The sequence below is a fragment of the Capra hircus genome, chromosome 13, assembly GCF_001704415.2.
Source record: "Capra hircus breed San Clemente chromosome 13, ASM170441v1, whole genome shotgun sequence".
Lineage (NCBI taxonomy): Eukaryota > Metazoa > Chordata > Mammalia > Artiodactyla > Bovidae > Capra > Capra hircus.
Window position 1 is genome coordinate 27,458,397 of NC_030820.1, and position 27,205 is coordinate 27,485,601.

The 27,205-nt window shown below is 45.1% G+C and overlaps 1 protein-coding gene across 4 annotated transcripts in view; it reads right to left on the reverse strand.

Moving 5' to 3' along the window:
- Positions 1 to 27,205, reverse strand: part of BEND7 (BEN domain containing 7) — an 85,049-nt gene that overhangs the window by 7,380 nt on the left and 50,464 nt on the right. For 3 of the 4 annotated variants that reach the window (XM_018057124.1, XM_018057123.1, XM_018057122.1), the window contains one exon: positions 7,427 to 7,546. In XM_018057124.1, coding sequence (XP_017912613.1) covers positions 7,427 to 7,546 — 120 coding nt within the window. Of the gene's footprint in view, positions 1 to 7,426; positions 7,547 to 27,205 lie in introns of those variants that run through there. The other variant, XM_018057125.1, reaches the window with a different exon arrangement.

Here is a 27,205-nt window from a genome sequence, read left to right on the forward strand (position 1 = left end):
AAATTTTCTTCAGTAATAATAATAGCTCTGATAGGCATCACCATTTACTAAACGCTTACCACCTACTGAGCACTTACTATATGCACCGTGTCATCTAATCCTTAGCAATCCCTACAAGGTAGGTCTAATTTATGCCCATTTTAACAAATGAGGCAATGGAGTCAGACATTAAGAAATTTACCTAAGGTAATAAAACAGCTAGTAAGTGACTCTACCAAGGACTTGACTCAGGTTAATGCCTTGACTTAATCTCTTTGCTATTAATAGTCCAAACATATATAACATGCATCACTATATGCTACATTTTTAAAACTTCAGGTTTTTTAAATTAATTTTTTAAATTGCAGTATAGCTGATTTTACAATGTTGTGCCAATCTCTGCTATACAGCAAAATAACTCAGTTACATACATAAAGGCATTCTTTTTTTATATTCTTTTCCATTATGGTTTATCCCAGGATATTGACTATAACTTCCTGTGCTGTACAGTAAAGGCTTACTGTTTATCTGTCCTATGTATAAAAGTTTGCATCTACTAATCCCACGCCTTCCCTCCCTCACTCCACTTCCCCTTGGCAACTACAGGTCTGCTCTCTAGGTTTATGAGTCTATAAAACTTCAAGTTTTAGTTCATTTTACACTTTAGTAACTTTCTCTACTTCCTATGAAAAACTGCATTTCACTTAGTGATGACAAAAATCAGTTCCAGGGATGAAGTTGATCACTTTGTAATTCAGCTATCCTCATTTTTTAAAAACAGGCCTGTGCAAATATGTGCTCTGTAAGAACCAAACATACACAACCCCCACATCTGTAAAGGATTATGTATAAATTAGCAGCTGACCGCTGCACGAACAGGGCCAAGTGTCTCGGATGAAGAACATGACTGTTACTTAAATTTAATTATAACATCTGTCTGTAACAACAAGCTCACAGTCTTTCTTCTCTGGTGACAGGCAAGTTGTGAGATTTGAGGAAGATTGAACAAGTCCAATAAAAATGTAATAGCAGCGACAGCTTTACTCTTAGATCCAACAACAACAAAAAAATTGTGATTTCCGTGCCAAGGAAATAATCTAATGAAAATTATAAAAAAAATCTACACCAGGAAAGGAATCATTCCAGTTATCGAAGAAAAATTATTACATGTGATGAGAGCCCTGAATGAGTTTCTATTTGGATTTGCAGAACAACCTTTCAAGCCTGTGGGGGGCACTCTTTTTTTTCTGGAGGCTGTGAGGGCTGGCTTTAGCAGTGAGTTGATTTTTTGCCCAGGTGGAGTTGTGTACCTAATTCCAGGAACTGGGCCAAATACGATAAATCAGGTCGAAGCTGTGGAATACCTTTGAGGCACTGTATTGTCACTTAGACCAAGAAGGAGACACAAAAAGAGCAAGCAATAGAATTGAAGCCCGGCCCCTTAGTTCCCATCACGTGACGACAGCAACACATGTGGCTCCTGCTCGTTTGCTGGGGTCCCACTTCCGTGCTGCTTGGAGAGAATGAAGTGGGGCAAGATTTGACAAAACTGGGAGACAGAGCCGACTTGGCAGTCACTGCAGACGCGCTGCCATTTTCGCTCTCCCGTGGTCTCTGTGTGGTCTCTATGTCACCTTCCACTTCTCAGACACTGATAGAACCTGCTAGAAGGGCAGGCGAGAACTGCCAAGGTGCCAATCACAGCTCTCTGCGCAGAGAATCTAAAGCCAGGGCCAGAAGTGAAAAAGTCCTAAATCAGATCAGACAACAACCCCAGAGCAGGGCAGGCAGTCATCTGGGCAGGTGAGATGGGGGAGGGGGGCGGAGACTGCACCCCATTCTGTACCAACAGGCATGGGAATTACTAGCCCAAACCCTGAGATGGTTAAGAAGTGTGTTCCCTGGCCAATCGGTCTGGGGATGTGGAGGAAGGTCCCCACTGTGTGTGTTACAGGGAAGGGAATGGAGGCCAGAGCTTAGAGTAATTGGTCTCAGCATCCGACAACAGAAAAAAACAACAAAAAAGAGGCGTGTTTATGTATAAAATATACACAGGAGTGGGGAACAACATCAAAACGGAGCCTGTTGCTCTAGTCCAGCGTCTCTGAGAACAGTGCTCTCCAGTGTACTCAGGGCAGGCCCAGCGCGCTACACCCGATGCACGTCTTCTGCCTTCGAAGGTGACTCTTCAGACTAGAACTTACCGGTCCTTTAGGGATCAGTGAGTCACTCGCCATCAGTCAGGTGCAGGCTCTGGGACACCGAGCCCGCTTCCTCCGGGTGGTCTCTGTAGCTCCTCAGGTAGCAGCGTCAGGATGAGAATTTATCCCATCCTTTCCCCACAAGCTTCCGAGGAGCTCCGAGCACTCCCTACACCCTCCGTGTGCTCCCATCAACCCCTTGTAACACAGGGAGCGGTTTTGGTGGAAGGAGCCTGTACAGATTTGCTGGAAGCTGATGGCACGACTGGGACCAGGGTGCAGGGACCAGGGTGCAGGGACCACAGGGCAGCAGGTGGCCGGGTGGGGCGGCTGTGGCTCGTGGGAGTAACCTTGTATTACATTTCAGTCTCTTCACAGTGATAAATCTCAATTCTGTCTGATAATAGACTTAGTGTCTTTTGTTCTGGGGGTTCGAGAATTTGCTCTGAAAAGCAACAGGTAGATACAAGTGCTCACGTACTCAAAACAGTCAGGATGGGTTAATGCGGAATTCAGGCAACATAAGACTTAATACTAACAGGGACAGTGTTCAGGCTTATTCTTGAAATTTGATTAGGGATCATCTGAGACATGCACCCAACATGACACCAGGGCTCACTGAACAAAGTGTGACGCACGGTGCTGTCCTTCCTAACACCTGTTAGTCAGCTGCAAAGAGCTCTTTCCTTGGAGCCTGAGATCTAAGGGGTCAAGAGTCACAAGGAGGCCTTTGTAAGGCATCTCCAGGTGGAGACAGGAGACCTTCAGTCTGAGAAGAGATGAGACCCGTGGCAGAAGGTTGATCTTCCCAGGTGTTACTCAGTTAATCCACTCGGCGTGAGGTCCAGGCATCCTGACCCACGACTCTGAACCTTTGGGGGAGGCTGGGAGAAGCGGCAATTGGGAGGGAAGAAAGAGGACTGAGGAGATGGGGGCACAGAAGTGAGAGGAAGGACCCGAGGAAGAAGGCCAGGCACCTGGAGAGTGGCTGCAGGGATGCCCAGGACACAGCCACCCCCAGGCTCTGGGGGTGTGGGGAAGCACTGGAACCTCAAGGAACTGACAGGTTATTCTCTGGGATTTCACGTGACTGCGATGAGCTAAGTCCTGTTTGCTGTGGACTGCTGTCCCTTTGTTTCTATTCATTGGTTCATTGGTTCATTCAACAAATATTCCCACGTGTCCACGCTGTGGCACACACTGCTCTAAACATTTAGGGACACACAGCCTCTGCTTCCAAGGATCTCGTGGAGGAGACACGTGTGTCCCTGTCATGATTCCGGTGGCGGAAGATCGAAGTGTCTGGGCTGCCTGTGAGGCCTCTGGGAGGAAGTAGCCTTTCAGATGCTGCATGTTTCCCAGGCAGAGAGAAAGTGGGTGTGGGGGTGGCAGCCGATTTCAGACCAGGGAGGGGGCTGATGTGGCTTCAGGGGGCAGAAGCTGATGGCAGGAGATGAGGCTGGTGCTAGATGGTGAAGAACCATGCATGCCGTGCTAAGAGGGGTGTTGAGCAGGGATTTTATTTGGGAGCCAATAGGAAGTCATATGTATTTAATCTGGGGAGGGGCATGAACAGACCCCATTAGCAGAGGCACAGGGAATGAAGACTCGGGTCTCAGGATATGGCCAAGCCTAGAGCCGAATGCTGGGGACGATGGGTCAGTGCACGTCACCAGGGAGGATGCAGAACAGAGGAGACAGGCAGAAGTGAAAGAGCCAGGGAAGGAGACCCCAGACACTGAGGGGGAATCTAGAAGAGAACCAGAATGAAATCACAGAACCTGGGGGAAGAGCGTGTCAAGAAGGAGACTAGACAGGGTAAAAATCACTATGGAGGTCAAGTTCAACTGTTAATATAAACAAGTGAAATCTGATGATCCGATGCGAACGTGGCAAATGTTCTTGTAGAGGAGTGAAGTCAGAGGGCAAAATGCAGTGGATTCTAAGCATGGGGAGCTTAGCCAGTGACCTGTGATGACCCAGCAGGGTCGGATGGGAGGGAGGGGATTATGTATATATATACATATAACCGATCCACGATGTTGTCTGCAGAAATTAACACAACATTGTAAAGTGATTATCCTCCAGTAAGAAATAAAGTGAACTGGGGATGGGGACATGAACTCTGAGAACACAGACCCTCTGGGAAGAAATCTGACCAACAATGCCAGGAGAAAGACACGGAAGTACTTTTAAGATGTGCAAGGAAAAAAGAGTCACTTTGTTTTGAGTTGGCAAAGGGAAGGAGAATAAGGTCATGGGCATTTTTTGAGCATTATATATCTGCTCTCCATCAGTGGCAATACTTTATCTAATTTTAACTCTGAAAACACCTCGTGGAAGGCATCAGCCTCGTTATATAAATGAAGAACCCAAGGCTCAGAGGTTGAGACATTGGTCTAGGTTGCCAGGAGATTGTAAATGGCAGACCAGAGCTAGCAGGGCAGCGTGTCCTCTGCACCGCACTATGCTGTTTATTGCTGATGATTTGGGGATGCAAGAGGCAGTGAAAACTGGAGACAAAGATGAGGTTGAGGGCATGACTTACTGTACAAGCCTGAAAACCTTTGAGAGCAAAAGGAGCATCACTTATAATCACGCCTGGACCATAAGAGCAAAGCAGCTGCCCTGGCATAGCAGGCCGGTGGGTCTCCTGACTCAGGATGCAACTGTGGCTGCCCCAGGGATCCCCACACTGCCAAGCATGGCTGTGCCCAAAGACAGACCTCTTCTGAGAGGTACGCTAACTTCATTGATAGACATTCCTGTACAGCACACACCAGGAGCCTCAGGACAGCGCTGAGACTGGCTGTACTTCTTGACCCCTTAGTGATGGAGACTCAAGGATAAGAAGGACCTAGTGACTTGTCTGAGGGCCAGAGCTGGTGAAGAGCAGACATAAGTCCTGGGAACTGGATCTACTGACCTCTCTGTGACTTGTTATCTAAAGCGATAATCCATTTGTTTACCAGTTAAATTAGTAGTCCACTGCTCTTTATAAAAAGAGAATCAGTTAAGTGTAAAAAGAAGCCAGAAGGGTAAAGAAGGAGGAAGGGAAAATTTTTAATAGAAAACTCATCCAGGAGTTGAGTCCTGCTGCTGCTGGTGCTGCTGCTAAGTCGCTTCAGTCGTGTCCGACTCTGTGTGACCCCATAGACGGCAGCCCATCAGGCTCCCCTGTTCCTGGGATTCTCCAGGCAAGAACACTGGAGTGGGTTGCCATTTCCTTCTCCATTGCATGAAAGTGAAAAGTGAAAGTGAAGTCGCTCAGTCGTGTCCAACTCTTAGCGACCCCATGGACTGCAACCCACCAGGCTCCCCCATCCATGGGATTTTCCAGGCAAGAGTACTGGAATGGGGTGCCATTGCCTTACTTTTATAGACCTGCAAGGGTTTATTTATTTATTTATTATTTATTTTTGGCTGTGCTGATGGGCTTTCTCTAGTTGTGGACAGCAGGGGCTATTCGGTGTTTTGGTGCGAGGGCTTCTCACGGTGGTGGTTTCCTGTTGCAGAGCACAGGCTCTCGGTGTAAGAGCTTCAGTAGTTGCGGTGCACAGGCTTAGTTGCTCCATGGCATGTGGAATCTTCCTGGACCAGGGACTGAACTCGTGTCCCCTCCACTGGCAGGTGGATTCTTATTCACAGTTGTGGTGCACAGGCTTAGTTGCTCCGTGGCATGTGGAATCTTCCTGGACCAGGGACTGAACTCGCGTCCCCTCCACTGGCAGGTGGATTCTTATTCACTGTGCCACCAGGGAAATCCGACTATAAGGTTTTTCACACCGAAAAACCACGCGGTCCCTCAGTGCTCTGTGTCCTGTCAAGGGCACTCTGAGCCTGAGCCCAGAGCTTTCCTTCCAGGGGCTGGTAACTGGGCTCCTCAGCAGGCTTGGTCACTGTTACTTCTACTCATGGTGAGAATTCCAAGAGGCTGTGTTACAGACAGTCTCCTGAGTTTGTACTGCTGTTCTCATGGAACCTCCAGATCTCTGTTGAATCCCAAAGTGTGACATTCTAGCATCTAAAATCTGTCTCCCCAGATGATGGGAAAATATATGGTACATATATGCAATGGAATATTACTCAGCCATAAAAAATGAAATAATGCCATTTGCAGCAACATGGATGCAACTAGAGATGATCATACCAAATGAAGTAAGTCAGAGGGAGGGATGCCGCGTGATGTCACTCATATGTGGAATCTGAAATATGGCACAAATGAGCCCGCCCACGAGACAGGAACAGACTTAGAGAACAAGCTTCTGGTCGCCAGAGAGAAAGGGGGAGGGGGAGAGATGGACTGGGAGTTTGGGGTTGGTAGATGCAAATTATCATATTTAGAATGGATACACAGCAAGGTCCTTCTGTACAGCACGGGGAACTATATTCAATATCCTGGGGTAAACAATAATGGAAAAGAGCATAAGAAAAGAATGTATGAGTTAGATGAGTCACTCTGTACAGCAGAGACTGGCACAACATTGCAAATCAGCTATATTTCAATAAAAATAAATAAAATCTGTCTGCCAAACTCTCACATCACAGCCACAGAAGCACAGAAGGCTCTTAGAAGGCCAGGGGTCCTGAGGTTTGATTAGGAATTTTTTTTTAATAATAACTACACAATGGCAGAAAAACGACTCCGAAGGGATTCTTCACTGGTAAACTGTCCCATTGCTAATTTGAGGAGACTGCAAATGCAGATACCCAAATCTAAATGGGCAAATGCAACCGCTGTTCACTTTTCCTGGAAGAATTATCCCAGAATAGCCAAGCCCAGGTTGAAAAAAAAAAAAGGTAAGTTAATATTTTACTTAAAAAGCCCTTTCTACTTCACATGGTATTTCTGGTAGGATGATTATTGTTATTTCATTTTTTTTAACCTTAAACAACTAGTACTTTTTATAAAGGCATGCAGATCCAAATAAAAAACCAATAGGTAACATAACAGATCATAAAAGAGGGACCTTGTTTCAAACTTAAAACTACCAATGAGATTAGCAATCTTTTTCATTTGTGCTAAAATAAATGGCCTGATGTAATTTTCACTGTTTAATCTTAGGGTGAATTTCAAAATCATTTGAATAAGATTTTAAAATACAAAACCAAGGCAAATTATATAAAGCTTCTCCTTCAAAAGACAAAAGACAATGAAGTATCCGAGAGTAAAGAACTGTATTTTGCAACATCTAAGAATTCAGTTGAGGGCTTCTGCAATTAATCTTCTTGCAGCTTATTCATACCTGAGCCTCTTTTTAACCTTCTTCTCGCCAGTTTGATTTGATCCTGCAGAATCTGAACCCAGTCTCTTGGGCCAGGAAGTTTATCCACGTGATTAGCAGTGCAATATTTTTCTGTGAAGACTGAAAGAAAATGTGAAATATTGTTAAACATTTGAAAAAAGAGAATGCATATTTGAAATAGGAACATAACCCCAAGAGGGGGGGCGGGGAAGAGTATATTTCTAAAAGATGTCACTTCTGCAGTGGCTATAGTCCAAATCCATATGACATTCTTTTGGTGAAGATGGAGCTTGGCAGGGCCCATCCTGCACACCATATCCTGTGCTTCTACTGAAACTGCTTTTTCTGATTGCTCCATGTCCATGTGTATGTGTCTTATAGACAGAGAAAATGCTTCCTAGGGGGTACCTTGGCCCCATGACAGAATTCTGCAAGTGTATTAATGTATTTCACTTTTCTGTTGTTAACTCAAAATCAAATGGAGGGGACTTCCCTGGCGGTTCAGTGGTTAAGACTTCCAATGCAGGAAGAGCGGGTTCAATCCCTGGTCAGGGAGCTAAGACCCCACACGCCTCGAGACCAAAAAACCCAAACACAAAACAGAAGCAATATTGTAACAGCTTCAATAAAGACTTTAGAAACGGCCCACATCAAAAAAATATCTTAAAAAGAAAATCAAATGGAAAATTACACAGAGAGATGATGTTCTCATGGTGATTCCCGCTAACTGTATCAGCGCTCAGTGGAGCAATGCAGTTGGGTCATAGTGAAAGCCCCAATCCTACTTTGAGTCAACTTCTTGCATCCTGAGCTAGCAGCTCCTAGAGAAGAGCTCCCTAAAAGCACAAAGGAAGCTCTGGGAGTTGTGTGCCAGGACACAAGGGAGCAGGACAATTATCTGAGCGAAGCCGCACAGCGTGCGGCGGTGCTGGGGCTGGCACTTCTGCTTCGCACTGCGTTCCCGAGCACTGTTCAGCCTGCTCCCCTCGAGGCCAAGGCCTGCCACGCGGTCACGGCACACTGCCTCTTCGGTGTTTAAAATAGTGATGGTTTTAATGTTTCAAAGGTTTCTTTTAAAAAGAAAGGACAGAGGGAAATGTCAGATTCATCTAACTGTAAACAATTTCTATTGAATAAAAAATAAAATTTTCATTTGAATGGGCAGAGCTAGTGGCACTAAATCCACCACCACAGGAAGAGCTCGTCCCAAATAAAAGTGTAACTTCAAGCCTCCATGGATAAATGGACAAAGCAGACTTAGCAAAAACAATATGGAAGACATTCAAGTAACATGTAAGCCTCTAAGCTGCAAAACACACTTTATACCTACTAAATTAGATAAGCGATTAAGATAACACTAAAATTGATAAAATTGTGTCAACCTGGCACATGCAAGTTTGACTGTCGGCATAAACTGGCAAAACCCTTTTGGGAAATAAGATGGCTGTGTATGACGAGGGATGTAAAACTGTTATTCCTCTGGATTGGTAATCCTACGTTGATAAATTTATCCTAAGTAAACAGTAATGTGAAAGAAGGGGAAAAAGTCATAAACAGTCTGGAATCTGTGGGGGATGGGTTTCAGGACCCCCATGGGTACCAAAATCCATGGATGCTTAAGTCCCATAGGTATAATTTGTATTATACGCATACCTTCCCATATACTTTAAATCATCTCAGGGATGATTTAGATTACCTAATACAATGCAAATACTATGTAAATAGATGCCTGCACTTGGCAAGTTTGTTTTGTTTGGAACTTTCTGGAATTTTTTCCCAAATATTTCGATTGGCAGCTGGTTGAAACTGCAGGTGCAAAATCCGAGGATGCGGGAGCGGGGTAGGGTTGGAGGGAGTGTACAAGCATCAACAATCCACTTGTGCAGGCAGAGATGCAGGGCGGCCTGGGGCGGGTAGCTATGTGTCGGGGTTGGGCGGGGGAGCACGGACGCCTTTGAGGAATGTGCAGAGTCATAGAGTCAGGGTGGCGCTAGTGAAGACAGAAGGGACGAAGGAACAGATGGGGAACTGGCATTTCTGGAGACTCACATGACTTGTAAATCCAGGAGGAGGGATTGTGAGGGGATGGGCCAGATGCATTAGGCACGGTTTGGGACACACTGAGTTTAGGGCATCTGTGGAGCCCCCACGGGGGATGGCTGGCAGTTGTTTCAACACAGATGCCTGTAGTTCAGGGAAGGGGTCTCTGCCGAAGACGTAGACTTCAGGGGCACAAATGTTGTGGTTGTTAAAATGACAAGAGAAAACACAGCGGGCAGGGAGGTTTCAACAGAGTGCTGGGCAAGCACAGAACAGCAGGAACCCCTGGGGTCTGAGGGAGGCTAAGGCACAGAGTCCAGGAAGCAGCTGGGAAGCATGGTCTGGTGCAGGTGGGAGTGTGTGAATACACTAAAGGGGAGCGACCCACAGTCCCCACTGCAGAAGAGCCAGGAAGGTGTGGAGAGGGTCCCTGGCAGCCAGCAAGGACGTGGGGAGGGTGACCAGAGTTAGCACTCTCCAAACACCAGGTTTGTGGGAGCAGGGAAGAAGAGGAGGAGGAGGGCTGGGGTGGGGGAAGGCAGGCAGCACTGTTGGAGGGGGTAGGATCCAGAGAGAAGGAGGGAACAATCAGAGGAACCATACACCAGAGGAACTGGGGGTTGGGATCCTGGAGAGAGAGGGGTGACCCTCAACCAGAATCAGGAGGAAAACTTCCTCCTCTGAACCCAGAGAAGGGGAAGACAGGGGTGGACTTGGAAGTGGCCAGAGGTGGTCATCACTGCCCCTGATGCCTCACTGAACCTGGAGAGTGTGGGAACATCTGTAAGGCAGTGAGGATGCAGGGTGCTGAGCAGGAGGGCTGCGTGCTTGTGGTGGCAACTGCAGGGCAGGCGTTTTCTCCAGGGCACCTGGCAATTCCTTGTCCAGAGTGGAGATAGCGATGGGAGGGCTGGTCCAGGGTTAGGCATTTGCTGCCTGGTTTTGGCAAAGGTACAGGATATAAAGGACAGCATTGGAGATGTTGGTGAAGATGCCCACTCCCCTCCCCGGAATGAATTACTGCTTCCTTCAGCCATTTTCCTTTCCACCCAAATCTAGGAAGCAAGTGAAGCCAGAAAATGGTTCAGACATAGGACGATCTAAGAGACCAGGGAATGGAAATATCAGTGGGGTTGGCAAGGAAGTGCCAGGGAGAAAGGGCAGCAGGATGTGCGGTTAGTGGTGTAGGGCTGAAGCGGAGGCTGAGAGCTAGTGCGGACGAGGTCGGGACACTCTAGCTCTAGGAAGTCACGTGGATGGTGAGGTTTTCCCAGATGCCAGCAGGACCTGGGGGAGAGAGGACGATGTGGAGTGGTGCTGATGGAACGGCTGTATCCTAACTCCCAACTGAGAGGAGGAGGAGGCAGAATTAAGGTCCAGGGAAAACATCGACAGGCTGCCCGCCACAGGGCACATGGGCCATGCAAGTAAGCAGCCTCCACCCGGGAGAGAGGCAGAGGGGACAACATCCTGGGGGTGGGGCTGCCTGTGAGTCTCCTCTACCAGGCTGTAGACAACTGCAGGGGCCTGTGTCTTGTCTCCCTAAAAGCACCTACTGCAGTGCCCCCAACTAAGAGCCCCATAAACATCTGAAGAATAAACAAACGTACTTTCTGCTTTTGTTTCTGATGGAAGTAAATACAATAGCTCAGACATTTAGGCCAACTGGAGGAGCAAGGCCTATCTGAATTAATAGAAAGTCTTAATGGCATATATTTAAAGTAACAGGTTTTATTATAGTCAAATACCCACAGTGACATTTCTTACTGTGACACTTCTTCATCAGAGTTGCAGAAAGGTTCTTGAAATTCTGTTTGAATGACTATAAAAAAGTACCTGTATTTGGCACCCTATTAGTTTATAAGAAAATTGTACCACAAAATGATTGAGTGTACCATCTTACAGGTAAACATCTCCCTCCTTCCTCATAATATTATTTATGTAATTAATTTCCATAGCAACCCCTCTCTTCCTAGACTGGGAAATGCATGCATCCAAATTAGCCCAGATTAGGAAGTAAAGATTTGAAATAAACCAAATAGATTTGGATTATGCTGACATCGAAGTGATTCTTAGCAGATGCATGTTCAGGAGTAGAGGGAAGGTCCCCTAACACGTGGGTGGCATCCAAGGGGATCTTTCTAATCTCATCCTGAGCTCAAGTATTCTGCTGCATGTTCAAAAGGCAACAATTGCTGGCTATTTTTTTCTCCTTTCAGCAAAAGCTTATCTGCTTTCAATCACAAGAGACCAGGGAACTCTCTGCCTCCTGGGTCTGCATCTGAGACCTTTGAAGGCAAAGTATTAGGCTTTCAGGAAAAAAATACATCTATAAACAATTATTTCCACTGAACATATTACTGACATTCCTGTTTCTGGCTTACATTCAAACTTAAAAGAAACTTTTAACTAGAATCTACCTACAGAGGACGAAATCCTATTCCTTGTGACATGGGTAGATGAGGCCTGAGAAAGGGGCCAAAGGTTTGTGGTTGGATTGATCTGAAAACATCCCATATGCTATGTGGATAGGTATTGGGTAAGCAGGACATATTTTTGCTATCTGAATCCATAGCTAAAGGTCAAGCTATTACCCTGCTAACAGTTTCATTAGGAGTAATGATGTGAAAAGAGGTACTGCAGTAATGCGTTGGGCTTCCTACTATGTTAATAGTGGGTCATTAACAATCAGAGGAGAACAATTTGCGTTTATCCTTAGAATGCGATAGGTCCTGGAAAGAAATTTCCCTTCTCTCCTAGTTTAATATATTAAGAGGAAGCGAGGGGTGATTTTACACAAGTCCAAATCTGAACAAGTGGATTAAGGCCAACCATTAAACTGAATACAACTGTGAAGCATCTACTCTGCTTGACATCATCTGAGGTCCCAAGGCACAAAGATGCGTGAAGTTGCCAGGGAAATGACAACAGTTCAGTTTCATCTGTAGACAAATAAGGACTTTTCTCAGATGCCTGCATGCATTCAAACCCTGCCCTTTAATTGGGCATCAATAATCAATAAGCTAGTGGTGGCTGAGCAGATCCTTCCCTGGGAACCTGGCATCTGATGTCATCATCAGTGAACACAGTGGTGTGACGCGTGTCTGGATGTAGCAGGGGAACAGGTCGGATTAGCCATGTTCCCCAAACAGCTGTCTGTTCAGTGATGGTTTCTAGAGCAGTGGTCCCCAACCTTTTTGGCACCAGGGACTGGTTTCTTGGAAGACAATTTTTCCATGGACCCGGCGGGGGGTGGGGGGATGGCTTTGGGATGATTCAAGTACTTTACATTTTGGGGCATGTTCTTTCTATCTTGGGGACCCTTGTTCTAGAAGGCTCTCCACGTGGGGTTTTCTGGCTATCTGCACTGGGAAAAGCAGGGCACTGTACGGATGTTGAAAGAAAGCCCCTTCATCACACAGACAATGTAAGAAGCAGGGGAAGGCTTGAATAACTCAAGGCAGCCCTGAGAGCCTACTTCTGATTGGCAGACTTGGTATAAACTTCTGATGAGAAAAACTAGCAGAAATCAAGGTTTATATCAAACAGAACTGAAAGTGGAGTCTTCCTTAGATCTGCCAAACACTTGGACCTTGTGAGGGGCTGGGGACTAAGAGTGAGAAAGACAACTGTCCACTGCAGGGTCCTGGGGATGTGCAAGTGGGGAGGAAGCTTGGGACCAACCCCAGAGGAGAGGTGGACAAGCCGACTAGGTTTCCCTGCAGGCTGCTTGCACCTACATCCACCCACCTAAGTGAGTATAAGACAGCCAGCACCCCAGCCCACAATCAACCATTCCCTCTTTCCTTTGCCTCTTTCCAAGCTATGATTTGAAACTCCCTATGTGCTGAGCACGGTCTATCTCATTTAAGCTTGGCAGGAGCCTGGTGGCACAGGTATTGTGATCCTATTTCTTTTGTGATGACAAGCTGAAAGCTCAGGCAGGTTAAATAACTGGTGCAAGGTGGCACAGCTAATAGGGTTATTTTCCATATAAGTTATTTAATTTTTAAGGCAGTCATGAAATTAAAAGACAATTGTTCCTTGGAAGAAAAGCTGTGACAAACCTAGACAACGTATTAAAAAGGAGAGACATCTCTTTGCTGACAAAGGTCCATTTAGTCAAAGCTATGGTTTCTCCAGTAGTCATGTTTGAATGTGAGAGTTGGACCATAAAGAAGGCTGAGCACCGAAGAACTGACGCTTTCAAACTGTGGAGCTGGAGAAGACTCCTGAGAGTCTCTTGGACAGCAAGGAGATCAAACCAGTCAATCCTAAAGGAAAACAATCCTGAACAGTCATTGGAAGGACTGATGCTAAAGCTGAAGCTCCAGTACTTTGGCCATCTGATGTGAAGAGCCAACTCATTGGAAAAGATCCTAATGCTTGGAAAGATTGAGGGCAGGAGGAGAAGGGGGTGATAGAGGATGACATGGTTGGATGGTAGCACTGAATCAATGGACATGAGTTTCAGCAAGCTCTGGGAAATAGTGAAGGACAGGGAAGCCTGGTGTGCTGCAGTCCATAGGGTTGCAAAGACACGACTTAGCAATTGAACAACAATGAGAACACAGATTCTGGAAGAGAACAATGGTTGAATTGTCCATAGGAACAGATCTATAGCTGACTGAGGTAATGCTTACGTATGACGGCTGTGAACACTGGTGGTACTTTACCCACACGACACAGAAGGTGGCAGCCCCGGGTCTGTAGGATCATGCCTCCCCCTCTAGAGCAAGGGGCCCCAGGTGGCCTTGGTAAGGGACACAGCCTCAGGCAGCTTGGGTGTATAGCAAGGATGAAATAAGACATATGCACAACAAAGATGGAAAGACAATGCCACATTGTGTTTCGGCATTCAAAGAATGGCCTAAGGCTGCACCTGAGGCAGAAGAAACAGAAGGTGGGGGGGAAGAACAGGAAGGGGGAGGGGGGAAAAGCGGACAGGACCTGCGGGATGGTAAGAATTACAGCAATGCCAGACTGATGGAGATTGAGTGGCACTGGCTCAGAGGCAGATAGAAGACCAAAGGTAGACATGGAAAAGGGGAGATTCATCTATCACAGAGCTGGATTACAATTCACATTAAAAGAAAAAAAAAGGATGGTGTTAAACAACTGATGACCCACAGGAAAAAAGGCATTCAATCCCTCCCTCAAATTTTATAGCAAAGGTAAATTCCAGATGGATAAAAGACTTGAATATGAAAGAGAAAACTTGAAAACTTTGTTGGGGGGAAAAAAAAAAAGAATATCATTACATAATCAGGGCAAGGAGGACTTCTTAAAAAGGGCACAAGAAATGCACTAGGCATAAAGTAATCCATCTGACTGCTAATTCTAAACTCTGGTATGATAAAGGTCAGAAGTTTCTACAAGCTGGAAAATAAGAAAAAAATATGTTTAACACCTGAAAACAGAGTAAAGAATTCATGTAAGTCAATAAGGAACCAAAAACCTGATGCGAAACACAGGAAAAGGATGGATGTTCACAGGCAAATAACCAAATAGTAATAAATCTGAAATGATGCTCAACCTCATTACTTATCAGGGAACCCACCCTTGAGGTGCTACTTGAGACCCATCAGACTGACAAAAGTCAAATCTGTTAACACCAGATGTCAGTGAAAATAAGGAAAAATGGGATTTTGGATCCATTGCTGGAGGATGTCTAAACGATACTGCTGGCATTACGGAGCTGTTGGACAAATCTCCGTGGTGATGACAACACTTCTACCCTGAGACTTGGTTCCACTGCCTGCTGCACATCTCCTTCCACAGAGAATCAAGAGCAAGGAGGACCAACATAACTGTCTCTTAACAGAAGACGGGAAAGAAAGTGCTTTATTTATACAGGGGTGAGCAGTTAAAAGGAATAAACTAGATTTATAATGGACTGATATGGATCAACTTGAGAAAAAAGGACACAAACTTGCAAAAAAAGTACCACATGAGGCCATGTATGTACACTCACAGATTTGCAAAATAGTAAATGTGATGAATGGATACATGAGCAGTAAAGATGGAAAAACACGTAGAACAGGGAAGATTCACACCAACTTCATGATACTCTGGAACAGGAGGGAGAAAGAGCAAGAGAGTCTGGTGGAGGAACACTGTGATTCTTAAAAAACTAAGGAGCAAGGCTGGGGTATGAAGTAAGTCTAACATCTGTTTTCGATCTCGGTGGTAAGACAGAAAAGGAATCTTGGAAAATATCTCCAACACACTCAAGATGAAGAGGAATGTATTATTTCCACTTTTGACCTCAAGACTACTTACTGCTAATTCGGACAAATGCTGTTTGAAGATCAGTCTATGAACGTATCAGACAACGTCTCCTAGGATGAGGTCGTGGATCTACCAGTGCTGACGGGTCTCAAGATCATGCCTTACACACACTTTCTCTTGGAATGAGCATCAGAAGCTTTCTGTAAAAGAGAGCCAGCAGGGACTTCTCTGGTGGTTCAGTGATTAAGACTTTGAGCTTCCACCACAGGGGACACGAGTTCGAGCCCTGGTAGGGGAACTAAGATCCTGCACGCTATGCAGCAAGGCCAAAATATAAATAAGAGACCCAAGAGAAGTCTGGGTGATTTGCCTGCTAGAAATAACAGGTGAAGGTGAGAATCCATCATCCTGCAGGTCTCAGCTGAAGTGTGACCTTCTCAGGAAGGGCCTCCCTGAGTTGGTTAACCAGTGGTTTTTAAATCATACCATCTAGTGATCGTCTGGACTATCAACTCAACAAGCGCAGAGATCGCAGCTCTCTTGTTTGTGGCTGGCACATGACAGGCAGCATAAGTGCGTGGTTGGTGGAAGAATACATGAGAGAAACTCTTTTTCTCAGGTCTGTGACTCAACTCAAAAAAACTGAAGGAAGAATTCTTCAGTAAATAGTCATCAATCTTGAAAGACACTGAGTCCTGGAGTTCATTTTGGGTTTGATTTAACAAGACTGAGCTTAAGTGTATCAACAAATACACCTAAATATGAAGTCTTCAGATTAGAAGGAAAGTTAAGGTAAAGCAGTCATGCAAACAATAATGTGTTTACTGATGAGATCAGAATATCATACTGAACTGCATACGGAGGAGCCTGCAGGGCAGTCAGCTGGCCCAGCAGAGTCATAGCTGACCTCAACGACCATGGAATACTTTGTCCTTGGTGCTGAGCCTTCCACAGGGCATGAACTTCTAGGTGGTTGTTGTAATGAAGAAGACTTTGGATAGCCATTTAATTATGAGAATTTGGACAAATTTGCTGAAGGTGGCATGAGTGGTAAAGAACCTGCCTGCCGAGAGACATGGGTTTGATCCCTGGGTCAGGAAGATCCCCTGGAGGAGGAAATGACAACTCACTCCAGTATTCTTGCCTGGAGAATGCCATGGCCAGAGGGGCCTGACGGGCCACAGTCCATGGGGTGGCAGAGTTGGACACGGCTGAAGCGACTTAGCAGCATTGAACCACAGAATTTCTGAACTGGAAGCAGTTGATAAATTAGCCAAGTCACACTTTTTTTTTTTTTTTCTCCCAGGAGAGGGTAGCATCTCAAGACCTTACGTGGCAGTCGGGAGTAAGTCTACATCCCACGATGCCCCTTTCATTGTCCCCAAACCGGTGGGACTTGGAGGTTGAACAGTCTTGGGTAAATCACAGCAATTCTCAAAGTATCAGAGGCCAGAGAAGAGTCAAGAGGAAAAGAACTAGATCCCTTGTCTCTTTTTTTAAATTTGGTTTTGGCTACAGTGGTGTGTGTCTAAGAGGAAGTGCCTCTAGTGGTGTCTTATATTAAACAAATTTAATTTTAATTTACGTTTATCTAAGGAAGCCCTCAAGGAGCCCTCGTGAAATACAGGAGATGCCAGAGACGTGGTTTCCATCCCTGGGTCAGGAAGATCCCCTGGAGGAGGAAATGGTAACCCACTCAACCCATGGACAGAGGAGCCTGGTGGGCTACAGTCCTTGGGGTCCTAACAGTTGGACATGACTGAGCGTGAGCACGCACACACACACAGGAGGAACCCCTCAGTAGGGCTCATCTGTAACACAACTAGTGAGAAGTGTAACACTTTCCTCTGACTTGTGGTGCAGCACGTGGAAACATGTTCACTTCCTGTGCTGGGTGTGTTTCAAGGGGATGAATTATACCTGCTAAATACTAAGGTCTGGTTAATAACAAACTTTGACCTAATGGTGTTTCACTATGTACCCCCTTTTTTGGCAAAGAGAAAATTTTCAAGATCATAGATGAAATTCTGCTTGGAAGGCATCCTGGAAATAATGTGACTCCTTTACTTCATAGATCAGGAACTGAGAGCCTCGGGTGAAACGAAATTTAAAAGCTCAGGAATCATCAGCTCAAATAGTTGGGCAGCGGCGTAAATCACGCATCCGTTGAGTGGCTAAGCATTGCTTGCCAGGACGCTTCTCTATGTATCTGTTCTTTATAGAAACAAATGAGGGGAAAGTGCTGAGTTTTCTTTCCTCTTGGTTTTTAAAGCTAGGATTCTCGGCTTGTGAACTTTTGAAGTCATTCCATGAGGTCCTGAGCACACCTGCTGGCCAGTTAATAGTCATAGGACCAGAATGAGTGATAACATATTTGGGAAGCTCAGGGACCACTCTGTCCCTCACCACCACCTAAATTCAGAGATGGCTGAGATGGGAAGGACAAGAATGACGAGCTGTGCAAGCAGTAGGGGTGCTGAGGTCTCGCCCATGGGGATCAGGCCAGCAGAGCAACACACTCACCCCATCCCTGCCTCCATCCGCCCATGGCTGATGTTGTTAGGGAGCATGGCAGTGAAGATGCTGGGCATTAGGACAGGGCTGATGCCTCGGAGCTGGGGTTCTATTTCCTCTTTTTTCTTAACAGTGAACAACTCCCTTCTAATTGAGATCGGCTTAAGGAAATTTGGGAGTTATGTTGAGACTGACAAGAGGAAGTTCTCAATCTTTCAGTACTTTCTTTTTGAGCCACTGAGGTGCTGTGATGATGGATGCTAGGGATGGATAACTATGCTGACATTATCAAGAAGCCTTGAGATGGTAAAGACCGAAAATGGCACAGTTAGCTTGCTTTGGAATTCAATTTGGGAGTTTATTTAAAATCAAAATCCCATGAGGAAATTATTACACTTTACCTTTTGGAGATGATGACTTTCTGGTGTGAATGAAAGTGGGAAAAACTACACTTCCTATATTGCATACTGTGGTGGCTGCTCTTTGATATATAATGATAATTCATGCTTTCAGAGCCTTCACAGAATACAAATTAGGCTTTACATTCAGGATTGCTTTGATGGTTTTGACTGACAAGATTTATACCATCCTCAACTGCTCTATACCACCTGATTTGTCTGTTACTGTTGTTTCTTCCATCTTCAAACTTATAATTCTGCCTTCTCTAATTTCAGTGGCTCTCTTCTAACTGGTCATGGAGAAGCTGTGTGCTTACCCTGGTTTCCTGTCCTGTGGGGTAGAGTTGTTTTGATTTTTAAGACACCAGCTTTTTCAGTGAGGATGAATTGACTGCCTAATTCCCTCCATCCATCTTTCCTTCCTTCCTGCATTTATTGATCATTAACTGCATTTCACATACCAAGGAGCACACAAAGCAAATAGCCCCCATGTAAGATTTGCCCTCTAGGCGTTCACAGTCTTGCAAAGATAAGATGCCCAAGCACAGTAGGATGACCAAAGATCCTGATTTTCACTGGAGAGTTCAAAATGCCCGTTTTCCCAGGGAAGCGATTAACAGCATTTTCACTCTCAAAGGGTTCCAGTTTGGGCAATAAATGATAGAGCCATCCTCCACCTAAACTATGAGTAGCAAAGCTAAGGGTGAGGATGTACTGCTAAGCTGGATAAAGGTAACGTGTGCTGTAAGAGTTTAGAGAAAGGAAAAATCGATGGAGGCTCAGGCACCAGGAGAGAGTCTCACCATCAAGGTAATGAGACCTGGGCTGGACCAAGAATGGGCAGGATTTGTCTACAAAGAGAGAAGAGCATTGTAGCCTGGGGAACATAGAGAGACTCAAAGTCCAAGACAAGCAAGTGATGCTTAAGGAACAGTGTCAGTGCTGGGCTGGTTCACCACGTAGGAGCCTGGGGGAAATGTGGTCAAGCTCCAGGGAGTTTGGGGAAAGGCCAGAGATTGCACTTGATTTAACAGGCAAAGAGGGGGTAGGAAAAATGCCATGGCTCTTATCTTACAAGTGGCTGTTAATATACCATTAGTACAACCTAGATGAAAAAGTGAGGGGTAGGAAGTATATTTAAAAAGTGTTTCTGCAGAGCTTCAGGGTCAAAGTGATAGACAGCTGGACTAGGATGGTGTCAGAGAAGCTGAGACCAGTGAACGGGAGAGAAAGGACAGAAAGCACTGATAGGACTGGGTCATGATCAGACCCAGTGATCAGTGGCAGAGAAGAAGAAAACGGCATTCATGATGTCTGAGCTTTCAAACTTGAAAAGCAGAATGCTGATGCTGCTGTCAATAATGATGTGTCTGGTGGTCCAGTGGTTAAGACTCTGTGCTTCCACTGCAGGGATTGTGGGTTTGATGCCTGGTCGGGGAACTAAGATCCTGCATGCCAAGTAGTACAGCCAAAAAAAAAAATTCCTGCCAGGGAATGTTAGTGTAAGAAGGCCCAAGCCACCTTTCAAGTGATGCACACTTGGGTAAGAAGGACCAGCCCTGACTCTAGAAAGGGGCCAGGACAGGTCCCCACATCTTCTAGTGGTTAGGTTGGATGGCCTGCATGTCTTGGTTCCTGCTGTCACCTGTCTCCTTAGCACCTGGCTTCCATTCACATTTCTAATTAAGATTTTCTCCTACTTAGTTGTAGGTGGCTAAGCTGCTTCCATGTGGGACGGGTGGTGATGGAGAGGTGTGGGGACTCCAGTACGTAACATAAGGCCTGCTGGATGGGCTCTGTGATCAAAAGCAAAGGGTTGCCAAGGGGACGATATGGTTCTGAGAAATACCAGGAGCTGATGATGGAGAAGCATCACAATTAAACCAAGTGCCAGAAGGAAGAAAGAAGATCCTGGAAACACAGTCAGCGTAACAGACTTGACTATAGGGAGAGTCGGTGTGAAAACCCGACTAATTCCAAGAGGCAGTCTCTCTCTCTTCTAAGACAGCTGCAGCCAGGCTTGCTGTTATACGGAGATGTCTTCCAGGCACCCACAATCCATGACAACTTTCAGTTCAATTTTAAATAAAGGCCCGTGGATTTTGAGGCATTTTCTTAATGGAAACTGACATGTATCCTAGGTTTTTTGTGAGCTGACCACCAGTCCCTGGTACCACAGTGACAGCAAATATCCCACGATCACTGCATAGACATCTGTGGGGCAGCTGTCCAAGCGAATGTCAATTCTCAAGTCTCAGAAGTCTGCTGAGTCTCTTGTAGGAGACAGTCAGCAACTGTTCATGGAAATGAATTAAAATAATTGCCAGATCACTAGCACCAATGATAGGTCCAGGAGAAAAGCAACGAGGAATGTAATTTGACTAGTTTGGGCCTTATTATCCAATTCCGCTTCCTGGCAATGGGAAGGAAAACAGAGACGAGGCATTACCTGAAGATGCTGATGAGCATTTCAGATTAGCCGCGCAATTCAGGGATTTAAAGAATAGTGATGTGGGCTAAGCAGAAAATACTGCTTCTTCTGTCCAGAACTGTGGCTAGGCCACATCATACTGTGCCGTGGCTAGAGATTAAAAAGGTACCTCTCCCTTAGGACATACGACTAGCATCTGCCGGAAAACTGTCATAAGAAATAAACAAAGTGACAATGTCCACCCTGGGAAGGGTGCCTGTAACGTCACAAAAAGCACAGTGATGTTGTGGTGGCCCTGCCTGTGTGACAGAAACAGGAGGCTGTTTACTTCAGCCCTGGCTGTGGTGTTGAAAGGCTGGCTGGGTGAGAATTCAGTACCCAGGACTTAGAACTGAGTCCCTGTGAGTTAATCCAGGGCAGGCTCGCGTCTGTGATGAAATGGGGTGGAGACAACATCAACAAAAGCCACAACATCCTTCTCAACAAACGTCTCCATGTGTCCCTTTGCTCCTTATGCAGATCGACTTGTCACTTTGAGGAAGGGGAGGAGGTTCCTTTTCTGAGCTTACACATGACCAGTGACAAATGAGGGACAATCTGGCTACTCCCTATGGCCCCAATCCCAAGTTTTCTGGTTCATTAAGTCCGGGATGGGGCTGAGGCAGCTTTAAGCAACTTTAAGAAGCACAGCCCCAGGGACTTCCCGGGCAGTTCAGTGGTTAAGACTTAATGCAGGGGGTGCAGGTTTGATCCCTCCCACTTAGCTGGGGAGCTAAGATTCTACATGCCTCCAGGCCAAAAAACCAAAACATAAAAAACAGAAGCAGTACGGTAGCAAATTCAATAAAGACTTAATACTTTAAAAAAATAAAAAGCACAGCCCAGGTGGAAAACCCCTGAGCGTAAACTATGTTGATGTCCATGGCAATTGGCGTTTATAGTCATGAAGTTAAACACTCGAAGGTAAACAGCTTGGTGAGGACTCAAGGCCCTATGCTTAGAATAGACTTTAAACTGTTCTGGAGGTGAAAGGCTCCAATGTCTTACTGTGTTGAAGCTTCATTAATCTTACTCGGTAAGTTAACCTTTTCCATTCTCTTTGCATCTAGGACAGTGCTCATCCTTCAAGGTTGAATTCCAACGCCACCTGTTCCGTGGGTCTTTCTCTGAACCGAGATTTGCAATCACTCCATCAGTAACGGGCACCTGACGTTCATCCTGTCCTGTCTTGGAGATGGTGCTAGGTTCGGCTCACTGTTTACAGGTCTGTGGCTCTGCGGGACTGCATACCCTGAAGGTCAGGGCACCTTTTCCCAGCTCTCAATGAGTCGGTAATAAGCCTGAGTGTTGTTACCAGAAATGTCTTGCCTGCTGATGATTTCTAAGTTTGTGAGGTCAATGAAACCACTGCAAATGTTTGGGTGTTCTTGTGACAACTGGAATCAGAAAAGCGGCCAAGACCACGTCTTCTGTGTGACACTGTTTGGTATGGAAGTTGGTGGCAAAGTGCTCCAGATATGCCATTGAGGAGGAGTCTAGACAAATGCTTGCCAAGAACAGAGATGACTTTCTGTGTAGTGACAGTAGAGCCTCCCAGCATCTACACATGTGTTTATTGATCCACACACTAGTCTCCAGCTGAGTCTGGCTATGCCCTTTTTCCACTTTGGGAAACGAGGCAGTTCATCCCTTGAGTTCTGGGGAGCCACTGAGGGTGTGTCTGAAACCAGAACTCTTGTGTCAGACGACAGGAAAAAATCAGGCTAAGCCCCAGACAGTCTGTGGACATAGGTTATCTTGTCATTTGCTCCAGGAGAGACGCAGGGCAGGCTTCAGAAAAGAAGCACTCTTAGCAAGTGGGGGATGGACATGTGCAGGAGGGCCAGGCGGCCCAGACAGACAGTGTCTCATTGGAACCAGTCATTACAACCTGAGCTGCGATGGCGCTGCTCTGCCAAGTGTGTGTGTGTTAGTAACTCAGTTGTGTCCAACTCTCTGCGACCCCATGGACCACAGCCCGCCAGGCTCCTCCGTCCACTGGATTTTCCAGGCAAGAATACTGGAATGGGTTGCCATTTTCTTCTTCAAGGGATCTTTCCAACCCAGGGATGGAACCCGGGTCTCCTACATTGCAAGTAGACGCTTTTCTGTCCGAGTCATCAGGGAAGTCCTGCCAAGGGGGTGGTCTGGAAATAGCTGCCATCAGTCATTGGCAGCTGCTTGCTCAAAATCCCGATTCCTGGACGACCCTATACCTACTGAATCAATCTCCAGGAGGGGACCCAGAAATCTGAATTTTGAACCAATACCTGCAGTAATTCTGATGCACCTTGAAATATGAGACCAGCTATGGCAGAGGTTGAACATAGAGGGTTCCAGGTGCAGAATAATCAAGGTTCAACATCCCCACGTGTTGCTGGGCCTCCATAAAAAGAGGAAGAATGCCAATAACAGCAACTCGGTAGTAGTCACAGACAAGTTATGAATGTGATGTCATTAAACAATCTCTTAGAGTTTGTCGTCATATAGTACGCAGTCCTGTCCTGTTCTAAGCTGATCTGATACGTAAACTGATGAACAGATATTTCACAAATGGTTCAGTTCAGTTCAGTCACTCAGTCATGTCCGACTCTTTGCAACCCCATGGACTGCAGCATGCCAGGCTTCCCTGTCCACAATGGTGAGTCATCTTCTAAAAGGATTCTTTTTTTTAAGTAATTTACTTTTTAATTGAAGGATAAATTATGTTTATCCTTTACAGAATTATGTTGGTTTCTGCCAAACATTAACATGGACACTTCCAGTATACAGAACCACAAGAACCACAGAGAAAGAGCATGCCAGTTGCACTGTGACTTCCAATGTTGTAACATGGAAACTAAAAGGATTCTTGAATGAAAGCATTCACTGATTGGCTCCAGTGGGCAAACACTTCACCTAGAACTGAATTTACATACAGTGCTGGAAGTCGCACATGCAGGGGGACCTGCATGCTCCTTCTCTGTGGTTCTATGTTCTGAAAGTGTCTCTTTCCCTAGGGAAAGGATCATGCTTCTATTTCCCTCCCTACTGTCAATGGGACTGATTCTCACTGTCTTCAAAGGAAGACCTGCCCTTGAAACTAGGAAATAAATGGAAGGAGAGCTAAGCTTATCTAGAAATTTGTTCTGAATACCACACAACTGACCAGTCATTTCAAATCATTAGCATGGCCACCTTCCCAGTGGAATTTATAAAGAATCCAAAATGCTAACATTTAAGATAAAAATTTAAAGTTGAGATACCTTCCTTTCTTTTCAATAGTCCTCATAGAAGAAACGAAGTAATGGCTTTGGGGAGAGGCCTGGGGTTCAATCTTGGGTTTCCCACTTACTAGCTGTTTCCTTTAAGTTTACTTAACTTCTCACAGCCTCAGCTTCCTTTCCCATAAATGGAACGAAAATCATCAGCATCACAGGCGTATCTGAATGCAAGCTGATGTTTCAGCCTTGTTCTTAAAGAGAGCTCTCAGAACACAAAGAAGTTACTATCAAGAAATAAGTAAGGGCTTCCCTGGTGGCTCAGTGGTGAGGAATCTGCCTGCTAATGCAGGAGACACAGGTCTGATCCTGTTCCAGGAAGATCCCACATGCCGTGGAGCAACTAAGCCCGTGCACCACAACCGAGCCTGTGCTCTGCAGCCCAAGAGCTGCAACTACTGAGCCCATGCGCTCTAGACCCAGTGCCCTGCAGCAAGAGAAGCCGTCACAGGGAGAAGCCCGTGCATTGCAACGAAGAGCATCCCCCGCTAGCAGCAACTGGGAAAGTCCTTGCAGCAACAAAGACCCGGCACGGCCAAAAATAAATATATAAATAATTATTTTTTTAAAAAAAGAAATGAATAAGAAACCAGATGTGGATTCCACCCCCAAACATATTAAAAGCCTATTAGAGACCAGAGAGAAAACAGCTATTCACTGTTGGGGAATAAATCCAAGGAAATGAGTGATGATAAAAAGGTGGAGAATAAAGGAGTTCTAAAATGGCAGGGACTTCCCTGGCAGTCCGGTGGTTAAGACTCTGCGCTTCCACTGCAGGGGGTGCAGGTTCGATCCCTGGTCAGGGAACTAAGATCCCACTTGCCAAGAGGCACAGCCAAAAAAGTTCAAAAAAATAAAATGACAAATATAGACCTTGGATGTCTCTTGAGTTTCTGGAGTAAAAGGAGAGCTTTTGGTTGTCTGTTCAGCAGAGCCTATGAAAGGGTGGGTCTCATGAAGTGTCAGAAACAGCACCACCCAAGGAGAGCACCCTCCTGGGGATGCGCTGATCCCTGTGGACCACCCCAGCAGGTCAGCAGCCTAGATGCCCCCAAGAGCGGCATCAAAGTCTGTGCTGCGTCATGTACTGCATGGAGTGAGCAAAGGGCAGTAGAGCGGTTCTTGCAATTGACAAGCAGACATAATTTGCTTTGAATGCAGGAGGATTCAAGAATCTTGTTTGTTGGATAGTACCGGGTTGGCCCAAAAGTTCGTTCAGGTTTTTACTTAAGACCATGGAAAACCCTAATGAACTTCTGGGCCAACTCAATAATAAAACTCTCTCAACTAATTACTCTGAAGCTGAATTAAAAACCATAACCCAGGCTCTAAAAACAGCTTTACTGCAACAATACTTTCTGAAGAGCCTTCAGACAGGAATGATTATGTCAATATCTAACAAAACTCTCACTAGGTCACCCTGCATGGTCTCCTGGCCTAAGACATTGAGAACCAGGTGGTCTCTGGCAGGTAAAGCATGAGGGAGGAAGGCCGGCCGAGGTTCTGACCTCAATGCTGCATCCTGGTTGTAAGATCATTCCCAAATTAAATCTAGGATTTAATTTAAACTCTCCTCAGCATCAAAACCCAAGACTCCACTTAATAAGATCCTAAGTTGCTTCTTCCCAGAGTTAAATTCAAAGTGCTCAGGTGGATGTTTCTAATTAAGGATCCTTCCATCACCAACACCTCGGGTCATAACCTATAAATGAATTTTTAATGAATTACCAATCAGTGTTAGCTACCATAAGACAGATGAGACTACGTTGAAAGCATGATCTCTATAAAGAGGTTTATATTTTATTTTCCAGGTACTATAGTATGGGGAATATTAATTATCACTACAAAGAGCTATGTTAACAATCGTACAATAAACTGTTTTTTCAGCACATTTCTGTTCCTATCTATAAGCATTTTACAGGTTTTCCTTCATCTTTGTTCCCATTCTTAACCAACCTTATCACTTCGAAACAAAATCCAGCCCCACTATTGTTTTCACTTTGAAGGTTTTATGAAATTGACTGGTCTTTGTATATCCCTAAGTTGTAAAACTAATATAGTTGCAAATTAATATAGTATTGGTGAACTGTCCCATAAAGGACAGAGGAAGGAAGACAGAACACTTAATATTTGCAAAATCTTTTCAAAGTATGTAGTAGACAGCAGGGGGTACATGAGTAGTTTTGCTATAATTATAAAGAAAGAAACCATTTTATTACTTTGCCAGATTACTGAGATTCAAAAGACTTGGTTGGGGAAATAAATTTCATTTTCGCTCTAATAATAGCAAGAAAAACTGGGTATAATTATTCTGTAAGACCTTAAAAGAGTTGCTTAGATTTCTTGGGTCTCTTTCATGTATGCATGTTATTTTGTTATTTTCTCTCTCTCTCTTTTTTTTTAAAGAACTGTGGGAATCCCTTGGTGGTCCAGTGCTTAGGGCTACGCTTACAGTGCCGGGGATCAGGGTTTAATCCCTGGTCAGGGAACTAAGACGCTGCAAGTCACACAGCACAGTGATAAACAAAACAAGACAAAACAAAAAACTTCAGTTAATAACTACTTCCAAAAATCACTTTATATTGTAGTATGTACGTCAATAAATTTTTAGTGAGTCAAAGTATGATATGAAAAGAAAATTAGGGCATTAAGAGAAGTGTCTTCAAATTTACATTCAATTTTTGTTTCCATATTTTTGGTTTCATTGGCACGTTATTAACAAGTAACAATTTATTACAACAACTGATGTCAGCTGTTCCAAATTAGGTGTGAGAAGCCCTGAGGATGGATGCTTAGTACTAGGCCCACTATGTCAATAGATTAAGGCAAAGTCAACATGAGAAACAAAAACTTAGGTCCATTTGCC